This window comes from Limulus polyphemus, unplaced genomic scaffold (assembly GCF_000517525.1).
Source record: "Limulus polyphemus unplaced genomic scaffold, Limulus_polyphemus-2.1.2 Scaffold303, whole genome shotgun sequence".
NCBI lineage: Eukaryota > Metazoa > Arthropoda > Merostomata > Xiphosura > Limulidae > Limulus > Limulus polyphemus.
Window position 1 is genome coordinate 325,364 of NW_013665913.1, and position 13,619 is coordinate 338,982.

General features: G+C 29.5%; 1 protein-coding gene across 1 annotated transcript in view; it reads right to left on the reverse strand.

Moving 5' to 3' along the window:
• LOC106457206 (myosin-VIIa) overlaps nucleotides 1–13,619 on the reverse strand; it is a 135,781-nt gene that overhangs the window by 61,500 nt on the left and 60,662 nt on the right. Inside the window, exons 12-21 of the mRNA XM_013916600.2 lie at nucleotides 13,160–13,370; nucleotides 12,283–12,418; nucleotides 11,626–11,732; nucleotides 8,412–8,549; nucleotides 7,583–7,828; nucleotides 6,984–7,163; nucleotides 6,368–6,463; nucleotides 4,952–5,074; nucleotides 1,499–1,606; nucleotides 1,130–1,261 (exon numbers count right to left, since the gene is read on the reverse strand). Of these exons, the coding sequence (XP_013772054.1) occupies nucleotides 1,130–1,261; nucleotides 1,499–1,606; nucleotides 4,952–5,074; nucleotides 6,368–6,463; nucleotides 6,984–7,163; nucleotides 7,583–7,828; nucleotides 8,412–8,549; nucleotides 11,626–11,732; nucleotides 12,283–12,418; nucleotides 13,160–13,370 (1,477 nt within the window). The remainder of the gene's footprint in view (nucleotides 1–1,129; nucleotides 1,262–1,498; nucleotides 1,607–4,951; nucleotides 5,075–6,367; nucleotides 6,464–6,983; nucleotides 7,164–7,582; nucleotides 7,829–8,411; nucleotides 8,550–11,625; nucleotides 11,733–12,282; nucleotides 12,419–13,159; nucleotides 13,371–13,619) is intronic.

The window sequence follows — 13,619 nt, forward strand, 5'->3', positions numbered from 1 at the left end:
ATTAGATCCTGTTTTTATGCTGCTATACAATTTATTGATGTATGACCGTAATGTTGTACGGTCTCCTTTTGACAGTCTCAGTTTTTACAAAAGCCTGTAAGCCTCAAAAACATTCATACTGAGAACTCATGCAAACCAAATCATGGTTGTGAGTCTTCTATTAACCTCTTTACCATGAAGATACCATTTTACCACTTTTGCTTGGGATCATTGTATTGCTGGAGAATGAATCCACACCTTATGAGTCATGGTCCTACAAAAATGGCTTGAAAAATCAGAATCTGCCAGTATTTTAAAGTAGACAGAGTGGCATCAATTTTGGGAAGTGCAACCCAAAAATTGTACTCCTCAATGTAGATTTTGTCCATTAGACTCCTCTTCAACATCACTGATTGCTACCAAATAATTTGAACTCATTCCACTGCGTAGTCTTATGCCAATTTCAACTTTTTGGTTTAGTTACTTCATCTCAACAGCGATTTTTGAGCAGCTACACAGCCATTTGAAATTACTTTGTGTTAATGTGTACCTTACTGTTCTTGAAGTAACATTCATGTCTGTGTTTACAGCAAAATCACTGTTAAGATCTAGGCTTGATCATTTTCTACATTATAAAGAACATACCTCGAGATACTTGACATCACTTTGGAAAGTTTTGGATTTCTACCTCAACCACTTCTATTACACAGATTGCCAGTTTTAGGTACTCTCTTTAGAGATATCCATAAAGCTATTACTGAAACATAGTGTCTCACTGCAAATTTTCACATGTAGTATCCTTGACCAGCCAAAACATTGATTTCTACACACATGCTGTGCAGTATTTCAATCCTTGGAGCCATAAATGGATTCACATTACTACAACTGGACACAGCATGAGTGCATGGATTTTTAAAGGCTTTTACTATTGTGGCACTTTAGTTATATAGAAATCAATACACTATTAACATGTGACTGTACCCCTTTTTACAAGATAAAGGTGTGGCTTTCTCATAGTCTTTGGCTTTTATACACTTTTTCTCTCACCATTACCATAATTATATTCAATAATGTATGTTAGAAAGTTATCATTAATCATTTATATTTTAAAAATACAATGAAAATTTCAGTTTTCAAAAGACTAGCTTACCAGTTTTGAATCATCAAGAGGTTCATCTTGTCGTATGACTGCATCATTTATGGTTGCTTTCTTCTGTTCAATGTTTTTCTTAGCAGCAATCTCTTCTTCCTTCAATCTTAACTCTAATTCTTGCAGACGTTCCTGGAAAAATGTTCAAAGACTTTTAGCATCAACAGCTATTAATGATTTCAACAAAGATATTGTATTACTTTATGTTTACAAAAGTTATATATTACACTACTAACATTTCTTTAGAACCTAAATATGTAGTTAGGTTAAAAAAAAGAAGGGTTAATTTTTCAATTTATACACAAAATGGTTAATGTTAACAATAATCAAGAAGTTTGTCAGACAAAAAAAAAATAAATAAATATATACCCTGTATTTCTGTTCTGCTATTTCCCTAGCTTTTTTAGGATTCATTTGTTTTTTCAACATGGCTTCTTCTTGTTCCCTTAATCTCAGAGCTTCGAGAACATGTCGGTGCTGCAATGAGGGAAACAAAACGTTAAGTCATTAAAAAGGTAAGGATACAATTTCTTTGTAATAAATACTATGAAATTATATATAACAGTTACACGCACTAATAAGTTTTGTTCGAAAACTCAATAAAAACCATCATTTCTTTCCTTCTGTGTGAAGAAAAACCATTCATAGGTAAAACTTTGGTAGGTGTACCTTTTCATTAGTATAAAACTGTGTTCAAATGGATTTATGCTAATTTATGCTAGTAATATGTACAAGAAAAAAATTCCTTTTTTTTTTTGTAAGCCTGTTAACTACAAAATACTTCGGCATTTGTATACACTGGTCTATTATTACACTTTATATTTGGGTATTATTTTCATTTTCCATGTTTAGCTACAATGATTTAGGAATCCATAATTTCAAACAATCCTAGTCCACACAGTTGTACAGTCAAATGTTTTGTCAAAAATCCAAAATAAAATAACTCTCCTACATTTCAGAAAACACAAAGAAACTAACTCTCTCATATCTGCATCTATATGTAAACTAACTATATAATAAAAAATAAGTGTATTTAACTTCTTTTAAACTTTATTTCAAATTTTTGAATAGCACTCCAAAACCAGCTCCAGGTTCTTTGTCTGACACAGGACCATAATGACTACAATTTCAGTGGCATGGGTACACAGGAGCATAGCCAACTTGATTTATGCTTCCATTGGCAAAACCAACTATATAGACAATAATCTGTTAGTACAAAACTGAAAGAAGCACACAAGGGTAGAATTCAGATTTTTATTTAGATGTTATAACAATACAAGTTGGTAACATGCTGTAAGGAAACAACAGAAAGTTTCATAATATTACTTTTATAAAACATTACGTCTCCTGTAGTTACATAGTTCCTTCTTGTTCCTAATGTTTTTTTTATTTCTTTACTGAAAAACAGTGCCTTCTGATTAGTGATTGATAACCACAAAGGAAACCAAGATGTCTGAAAAAGTTGGATATAACAATACTATTTAAGACACATCAGAACAATCCAGCTCAAGTGATAATGGGATTTTTTATGCTAAAAAAAGATGCATTGATCTTTCATCAGGAAATCACTTACCCTTCAAAATATTGAAAAATACTCTTAAATTTCAGAAAAGTGATGATTACCCAAATATATGAGGGATTTGAATGTTAGTAGTTAAGCATAAAGCTATACAATGGGCTAACTGTGCTATGCCCACTACAGGTATCGAAATATGGTTTGTAGCATTATAAGCCCTTAGACTTACTGCTGTGCCACTGGGGGGCTATGTGGGGGATCTGTGATAACATAACAAGCTAGTAAGTGTTAGATAAATTGTCATACTCCTTGCGAGTTAACTTTTCTTATCATTTTCTTCATCTGACATTACTTAGTTAACGTATTGATACCAGAAATATGCTCTCTGCAAGTACCCTAATTTCTATGTAAAGTTGTAAGCAAATTGTTTCTTACCATTTGAAAAACAATTTTTTCAATTACTTTTCATGTTGTTTTTATTAAAATATATCTACCTAACAAAAAATAAAACTAAATATGGTGGTGGCTTGAAGATCTCCAGCTTAGTGGATAAATTTGTGAATAGAAATATGGGGGGGTCATTTTAAATGCAACTTTACGCATAAACATACACAGAATGGGAAAGGTAAACAAAATGGGGTTAAATTTGACATTCAGAAAGAGAGACGAAACTGTAGTTGTAAACTTTAAACCAACAGTTAAGTACTGAATATAAGAGATAGAAAGAAATTTAAAAGTTGCATTCATTAGTATTTGTAAATTTTTATAGCTTGTGGAAATGAAAGATAAAACTAGTAGAGTCAAACGTACAAATATTCTATAGTTATGTCTAGAAAACTTATGTAATTATACTATATTTTTCTCTTGTATTATTATAGAGGAATATTTCTCCAATGTGTAGTTCAAAAAATTTTTCTGTGTTTTTTAACATCAAACATACCTAACTAATTTAAAGTTCACTAATATTAAGACTTTTATTTTTTGGTAGAAACTCATATACATATATATGGGAAAATTTTAATTTTTCTTAATCCAGAAAGTTGATGGGTTATATGACAAAGAAAGGAAATAAACTGAGATACGTTTGATCCATAGCAAAACATCCTACTTTCATCTTCAATGTACAAGAGTGAGAATGAAAAGATCAGTTGCTGGAAAAGCAATAATTTAAGGTTTTTATTGTATTTGTGAAATTTAGTCACAGGTTATTGTGAAAAGTTGTAAAGAACTGCATGATATTAGTTTTGTCTTATTAATGAAATATGAATATGTCTGTATGACTAGTAAGGAATTTGAGTAACTACTTACAGATTTCTCAGAGAAACAAAATAATTTTGAAAGCTAAATTTGTATTTCTCCTTTATTCAGAGTTCTCCCCTGAAATGTTTTCAGTTTTGGTGTAATCAAACTTTTATATTTTACAAATTCATCCCACATTTTTAACCAAACCATAAGGTATGATACAGAAGCAGGCTACTTGTCACTGTTAGATTGTCATTTAAGTCAAAAAGTAATATTTAGGTAGTAAAATTTTCAAGGATATGCTTTATAGCAGCATTTAAAGTCAAGTGTTGCTAATTAGGACTAATGACAGTGTTAACTTTTACTGATGTAAGGGGTAATTTAGATGTATTTGTAACTTAGTTAACAGTAAAAATCTAGCATCAAATTTATATTTTAACTGAAACTTCAACATTTTACTGCTGGAGCTGATATGGTGTGTTGACAGCTTAAGTCATAACTTTAAAACTGTGTTTCTTTGGAAATGTTTGTGTTGGTTTCAAACTGCATAGGAAAGATTAAATTGTTCTTGCCAAATGTTGATTCAGAACAGCTTGGAATTTTATCAACACTTAACACCCATTTCTATTCAACTTATTTTTTTAAACTAAATTTTTTATTCATGGTTTGGAAATAGTAGATTAAATGTACAAGAAAATCTGGCTCAGACCAACTTTAGGATGTACAAGATCTATATTTAATTAAATGAAGGAAACTGTAGAAATGTAAAAAGAAATATCGTAATTTTCAATTCGGTGCATCTGTCATGGAAAATGTGGTTAGGTAATACCAATGTTGCAAAAGGCATTAGATTTGCTGCCAGTGTTGTTACTAGCAACAAACTAAACTATGCAAAAGTGAACTGACAACCAATGGATTAAAAAATTATAAAAACATATTTGAAGTTCATTTATAAAATGTTATATTATCTTGTATGAACTGACCAAACAATTTTATAAGAACAAAAAATAGAAAAAAGTATACCACATTAGCAGGTGCAATAGCTTGTCAACTAATATACTTACCTGTATCTTCATTTTACGATATCTCCTCTGGGCTATAACTCGACGAACAAAAGCTTGAATCTTGATCACAGCCCTCCTTTTGTGTTGGAACTCTCTTCGAATGACAAAGCCTCGACAACGGGCCTAATAATAAGATTACAGTTCATAACTGTTACTCTGAACATGTGACAGTTTTTATTGTTGAGTTGTGATACTTGACAATTCAAAACTGTGTGTATGTGTATGTATATATATCATTATTAATCACACAGTTCTTTTACTTATGATATTTTCTTTCTTTGTTTAAACACAAAGCTATACAATGGGCTAGCTGTGCTGTGCTTGCCATGAATATTAAAACACTGATTTTTTGAATTATAAATCCTCAAGCTTATCACTGATCCACTGAGGCTATTTATAAAAGAAAATGTCAGCTAATTTATTTGCTTTAATACACAACAAAAGCACGATTACAATAACAAGTATACATTTTTTTTCATTTGACAACATTTTTTTAAATGTTATAATACAATTACTGGTGATGACTGAACTTTCTTTCAAGTAAAGTAAGCTCTGAAAATTAGTACAAAAGGCACAGATAAATAAATTTTGGGATTTGAATTACCCTACAAACAAGGTGGATATGTTTTATTCCAAACACAGATGTCATTCATTATGAAGATCTATGTAATATAATGATTTTGTTTGTTTGTTTGAAGTTAAGCACAAAGCTACACAATGGGCTATCCGAGTTCTGTCCACCACTGGTATCAAAACCCGGTTTCTAGCATTGCAAGTCCGCAGACATACCACTGTGCCACTGGGGGGGGCTATAATGATTTACATTTAACTGCATCTTACTAGAAAATTTTGTTTCCAAAGACAACGTTTTGAAGTCTTTAGGAAGTAATGAACTAACCAAAACATGGATTATAGCTGTAAAGATAATCTAAAATTTATTTTACAATAATCATAATGAAAGGTTCAAAACTTGTGTATATTTTTTGCATTGAAATTTGTATTTAAAGGAACTGAATGAATATGAAATAAATTTACTCATTTACACATAAGCATGAACAAAATCAATAAACTTACTAAGTCTGTTTTTAGGAGAGTGGGAATCTAATTTTTTTTATTTCTTCAGCTCAGTGTGGTATCTGAGACCTTGTAGCTAGTTTTAGTAATGCATCATCTTTGAACAACTCAAAGTATTATAGTTTTTCTTCACCCATACATGGCCAATCACTTGGGTGAAATACTAATGTGATACTACATTTTGTTTGCCTCTTATCATGTTAGGTTGAATCTATGACCTGTTGCATGTGAGGCATGTGCCCTTCTGAGCAAAAGGGTTAACCCATAATTCATTGTTAGCAAGTTACTTTATAACATCTCAAAGTATCATAGGAGTATGAACATTAAAAAAACTTTACTTACTTGCAGAGAAACAATGTGACCTCGGAGGTGTTTAAAGCGATGAGAGAGGATGCGAGATCTAATTAAGGCCTGCAATCTCTGATACCCTATCATCATCTAATGGTAAGTATAAACAAGAGAATTAGAAAATTGACTATTTTGAAATAATAAACACAGCTTGACTGAGGTTTTAAAATGTCCTCTACATCGTTTGGATCAAAAGTCAGAAGACTGTGTTAAAATTCAAGTACTTTCACTTAAATATTTTATTTATTTATTTAGCATGGAGTATGTACAATATTTGTCATCAGTTATCATTAAAAGTTATAATAATACAGCACAAAAATCAAATCATGTGACAGATACTAATACCGCATTAAAGTTATTGAATTTGTACATAATTAATAAATATATTTAATAATAATAAAATACAAAAAAATTCCTATGAAATTATATTTCAAATAAGTGATTTTTTTGATATAAATAAATCCTTATATAATAAGTTTTGTTCTTCATATGTGTGTATATATATATACTTTTTTAATACATGAAATTAAAAATAACACTGCTTTGATCAACTCTATATTTCCATTAGTTTAATAGCTAAATTACTGCTATCTAAAAAACGTTTACATACTGCAACAAAACGGCGACGTTCAGCGTGACCTCTCCAGAAATGTTGAATAATGAAAGCACTTTGTCTCATACGCACAAACCGTCGACGATAATACCAGCCCCTAATAGCTTTTTGTAAAATCAAGATCTTCCTCGTAAGGACTCGGTCTCTCTCTTGCTCTAGGAAAAGGTCATGGGCATCCTGAAATAACAGTATCATTTTTCTTTAGGTTTAAAGAAGAAAAACACACATTTAAAGTCTAAAGATAAACTGAAAATTGTGTACTTTTTCTTCTATTTCAGTATAACTTTATGTGGTAAATATTTTTTCATTGAAAGTCAAGAAAATCACAAGTCATAGAACTTAGTGTTCAAAATAATTAAAAAAAAATTTTCTCTTTTCTTATTAATGAGGTCACATAATATTTAAGAACTACCATAAACTTTCCACTGCAATTCTTTTCTTCAAAAAATAACAATACAGAAGTAAAATTATCATATTCAAAGATAAACATAAGGAGTATTATTTAAACATTACAGAAAGATCAAATTATTTTTAAAACATCTAATTTAAATATTATACAATTTTGCAACTAAACAAATACAAATGACTAAACGCACCTTCAAGAAAACTTTTGTACGGCCCAACTGAAAGTCAGAGTTTCCAAGAACAATTGAACAAATACGAATTGCTGCAGCTTTACAATCTATTTTATGTGCTGGTCCTACTCCAGGTATAAGAAACCTGTACCTGTCTACAAACTCTTTGAATGTATGTCGAATTGGGTAGCCAGCCCTTCTTATCCTGATGGTTTCCATCATGCCAGAATATCTCAGCTGCTTACAGCACAGCTCCCTGTCAAACATCTGTAAAATAAAACTTTTTCATAAGTTTGATATATTAAAGATTTGAAAATCAAAATGGGATACGTTACAATATAAAAGAAAGGCTCAAATTCCTGCACTATTTGTTAGCAAACCTAGCTTCTGAATCCCAACACATTACATTTATATTAGTAAATTAATCATAAATTTAAGTTACAGTCCAAAAATTAGTAAGATGAAATGCAACTATGAGTATTTATACAAGATATAAGAAGAATGCGAAAGGCAATTTCGTACCTTGACATTTGTTTTTGTTGATACCAAGTGTAGCGTATAAACTATTAAATATTAAAGGAAATAAATAAAATTGAACTCCAATTTTGACATCAGATATGCTTTTGAAATATCAATGTTCAACATCCCAATATTTAACTGTATTTTTAATGAAATTAAAAATCATATTGATGATATTCAAACCTGCTAGTATTCATTTTGCTGTGACAGACATGAAGAAGATAAGTTTGTTGAAAATTTAACTAGAAACTGATTTTACAAAACAAGTCAGAACATGTAAGTATGATAAAATAATAATTTGTTACAGGTGAATGAAAGAAAAAATTCTTACTATTGGTTTTTTCAATTCATTGGGTTTTATACACCTGATAAAAAAAGGATGGCACTGTCCAAGTGTTCGCATCAAAGAGTCAAGTGACTTCTTAAATTGTGCACTCAGTGTTGGTGCTTTTTTCCTGGTATCAGTTCCCTGTTTAAAGAAATTAAGTAAAAATGGAATATTTTTAAAACTCATCAGTGATGACTGAAAAAACATAACAAACAATGAAACAAATTATCAATATTTAACCATAAACATTGTTCACAATGTGCACCAAACAATTTAGAGATAGAAAAGTTCCCTCAAAAATAAAATAAAAAAAGAAAGCATTCCAATTTTGAATAAATGATAGGCATTGCTAAATTGGGATGATCATCTGTAATTTTAAATAACACATCACAACTGTTAATATACAATTGCTCCTTGGTGAAAAAAAAAAAAAAAAATAAAGCTTTATCTTCTCATCTCCCCACCCCTTTTAAAACTGGGTTTAAAGTTATTATATAATAATATAAATTGTATAAAACACACTAATTTTATAGTACAAAGACATCATCTATGTTGGTACTACCACTGCTCTTCAGCACAGAAACCGTTTTAAACAACACATTCAGTTTACATAGCTCCAGCATTCATACGCAGTATGGTTAACCAGATCTCTATATAATCACTGTTTTATCTATCAATGTATGTGTGGAATATATACATATTTCAAACATTAAGTTAAAATATAGATTTTTTTTAATACTTAATATGAAGCAAGAAGTATACCTTCCACCCCCAGAAATTAGCAGTGAATAAATTCTGAAGTTTGAAGGACTGTGTTCTGAATATTTGGGGATTCGGCAGATGTCATGCATTTATGTACATAATTTTATTTTACAATAAATGGTTGTTCATTTTACAAGGTTATTTGCATGCTGTACTTCTCTATGCACTAAAATTTGTGGAAGGCTTGAAGTCTGTGCCTAAAGATTATAAACATTCTACTCTCATGATTGAAACTTCATGGTTTTGAACAGTCTTTTCTAGCATCAGTTGATACATTCACAGTTTTAAATATATAGTATATCTAAAACATAAATCCTGAGTGATGACTTACAGAATATTACACACCACTTTGGTTGCATTACTTTTACCCTACAATTTTAATTACAAAATCATTACTTATGTAATAAATACAAATAATTTAGTGGACTCAACATTTCACACGTTAAACTGTCTCTTTGAGTCGTATATTAACTCTTTCAATACTGGGTTGGTAAATATAACGACCTCGTAACCATTTTGTTCTTGTTATAGTTCTCATGCTATAACTTTTAAATTAGTAAGTGAACGTTAACGAAAGTTGGCAGATTATCAGTAAACATTACGATGCTTTCATATGCAAAATATCTAATTTTTTTTATTAAGTCTTAAGGTTTGTAAATCAATGTTTCTCTTATGCTTTTTTTTTTCTTTTCACATCTTTCCTATCTTATAATGTCCGGATAGTTATCAAACGTTTCTTAAGAAAAAACTCTACATTTTATCTGTTATTTTCAGTAATTAATCTTTGTACGGGTTTGGTAGATTTTAACGATCTTGTATGCGAGTCAACAAAATGAGGTAACATGTCCTTTCACATGTGAATCGTCTCGAAAGGGTTAATTAACCCTCTCCACACGGGTCATCGCATTTGTTGACTAGCATTCAAAATTTTATTGAACCACTATTTTATGAATTTATGTCAGTAAGTTTGGTATCAAATTGTAGATTATAATTCAAATTTTAGTACTATACATTACTCAATTTCTTAATTTAAAAGTAAATATTAAAAAAAAACACCTAAACATCGATTTTTGGTGTGTCATGAAGTATGGTGAATGCAGCACTGGTTCAAATTAGATGTTTGTGATGTCCAAATACAAAGTCTATAGTTTCTTACAAATTAGGAACTCAAATTACCAATATGGACAAGCTAGAATATGAAATATTTGCTGAAATATTGCTCATATACTGAATCACACACAGTGGCCCTGCCCACCTTTTTTCATTTTTGGAAACACTTCCTTATACACACTTACTTCTGTCTATGATATGCGAACAATCAATTGAAAGCTCAGAATGTCCCCCAAGTGGCTTTCTCAACCATTTTGAAGTATTATGACATCAACTCGTTCTTTCGATACAAGACTTCAAGATGTTAAGTTGAATCTTTAGTCTGCTCAAAATTTAATATTTTTTTAGACCCAAATACAACTTAATTACTAAGCTATGGAATTCTATGGTATTGATATAGTAATTTATGATTTTTGGATTATATCAAATGTATATATAAAACCTAAAAAAATTATTTCATTTCATATCCTCCACATGCGAAATTTTATAAGGCTTAGCAACCTACAGCAAGCAGCAAATGAATACAAAGAGATAATTTTTGCAATATTTCTTTATTTACTCTTCTATGTTTTAAGAAAAATATGTTTAAGAACGTATTTCTAAATAGTAATAATGTATATACATATATAATGTATTATAACTGAAATGTGACTGTACTTTACAAAATATTAGTCCACTAAAACACAGCCAACACAGGTCACTTTTTAAAGGCCAGTTTTATACTCTTGGACCAGTAACATGAGTGCACATCCATCGCATCACTGTAACTTCTGTAATGTTAGCCAGACATGGTTGAAAGGTCAATATAATAAAAATAATAAATGCATAATGTTATGACATTTAAGCTATTTAGACTAAACAAAAAAAGCATAATTTATATTTACTTCCAAATTTTTTGTGGTGGTTAAAAGAGATTCGATAGTGAAAATAACAGATAAAATATAAAGTTTTTTTCTTAAAAAACATTTAATAATTATCTGGAGGTTATAAAGATTTTGCATGTAAAATTTGAAAATTTTCTACTGCATAAAAGTATTTTAATCTTAAAATGAAAATTACTTTGCATGTTGGATAGGCAACATGCGAAAGAAAAAAGGTATGAGAAAAACATTACTTAAAAATCTTAAGTCTTAATATAAAAAAATTGATATTTTGCAGACAAAAGTCTTGTAATATTTATTGATAATCTTCCAAAATTCGTGAATATATGCTTATTCATTTAGAAGTTATAGCACGAATACTATAACAAGCACAAAATGGTTAGGAGGTCGGTCCTAGGAACCGAGCCTGTGCTGGAAAAAGAGTTACTATTACTTTATATTTGGAGAATTAACATATTACTTACCATTCCAATATCCTGTATAAAAAGATTTTGAAGGAACTTATTATTGGCTACTTGAATTAGCTGCATCAGATCTGCATTAAAAGTGTCCCTATTCTTCTCAAGAAAACCTTAAAGATAAAGATATATATATATAAATATATTAAGCAATAAATAACAGCATTATCCAACTTCAACAAAATATTTTTTACAACTCATTAGACAGTTCTTCATTTACCACGTACTCTTCATTATCTATAATAATATTAAACTGTGTATACTAGTTAAAATTTAACAAGCTATTTCTACTTTGTTTATTCAACTAAACATCTATGATTTTTAAAATGTGATGTATTCCTATATTCTAAACTGTCTTATCCAACAGACATGTAAAATTAAGCTCAGATGGTCTTCAAAACAAAAAAAATGGGGACTTACCAACTAAGTATATTTAAATAAAGTAATAAAGTAGTGGAAAATATACCTTCATTCAATATACTTGCCTTTCATTTCAATCTAATAATCTTTTGAACAAAAATTCATAACTTAGATGCATATAAGCTTACTACTATAAAATTAACATCAACATTTAAAGTAGCTTGATCATAAAGATAATTTTGCATTTGTACTTAATAAACAACAACAACAAACATAAATCATTTGCTATCTTCAGCAACTCACCTTGAGTATCATAGAAAACAACACCAGCAAAATGGTTGAGCCCAAAAGATGTATTAATATCTGACTTTGGTTTTAGATAATTCTTGTTATTACCATGAGTCTTGTGAAGCTTATTTAGTAAAGTCTGGTCCGTTCCCTATAACAGATTTAGACACATTTATGAGTAAACTGAAGTTCTAAATTTATAATTTGTTGACCAATCTGCTCTCACATACAATATCTAAATACATGTACATGATTAATTTTATCCTTATAAATCATCCTCTTACAATTAATTTTGTCAAGGTAACAGTTATACAACTTTAATTTGGAGTAAGTCAAATGAGGAGAACAAATATGCAAGTAGAAAAACAAACTAAAAAAACTGATAAAGCAAAAGCTTTAACTATAAAACATTACATTTTTGAGTAAAAAAACATTTTATCTTCAGGTTTGTAATACTTTTTTGTCAATTATTTTCATTTGATTGACATATTATGGTTCTTTTCATTCTAATGTTATTTTTCTAGTTTATTTATGTTTTTGTTCTTTTGAAAACATGTCCTTGTGGCTGGGCATTCTTGTATAAATGGTAGTTCCTCATATGTGAAATTATAAAAAATCTCTTGATCAGATTATTTGATTTCTATTTATTTTTTTCTAAGCTACCTGTTTGCTTGTGGTCTGCATATTTGAAATTAATTTGTTAAAGATAAAATTACATAAATTAACTTCAATTTTAGCTTTCCATAAGTATGTAAAATTATATCTCATTAGTAGTTTTGTATATTAGTAATTAAGTAAATATAAAATGACAAACATTGAATCAAACAACTAACATTCGTTCTTGGATATAAAAATAAATTATAGTGCAAGATGAAAATTTTTTCATAACAACCTTAGGAAATTTGCTTTCTTCATCAATTAGTGCCATGATATTCATGGGTTTAATTGCAATCAGATCCAGTGCTTCCTGATTATCCACAAACTCAATATGCTGCCAGTTAATAGCCTCCAGGTTGTATTCTTCTTGCTCCAGTTTAAATATGTGACGAACAAAAAACTGTTGCAGGTTTTCATTGGCATAATTTATGCAGAATTGTTCAAAGCTGTGACAAATATTTGTTTCAAGTCATTTATAAAGAAAAATACAGGTTTTATCAAAACATTCAAAAGTAAAATTAGACAAAATTTGGACAAATAAATGTTTTGTTTTAATTTATAATAAACATCCGTTTATGATATTAATTAAAACACAAAATACTAAAATGACCAAAACAAGTTTAAGGGATTGAAGATAAATCTGTTTTAATAAAGATTCTTACCCAATTCTACTGAACATTTGATATAATTAATGT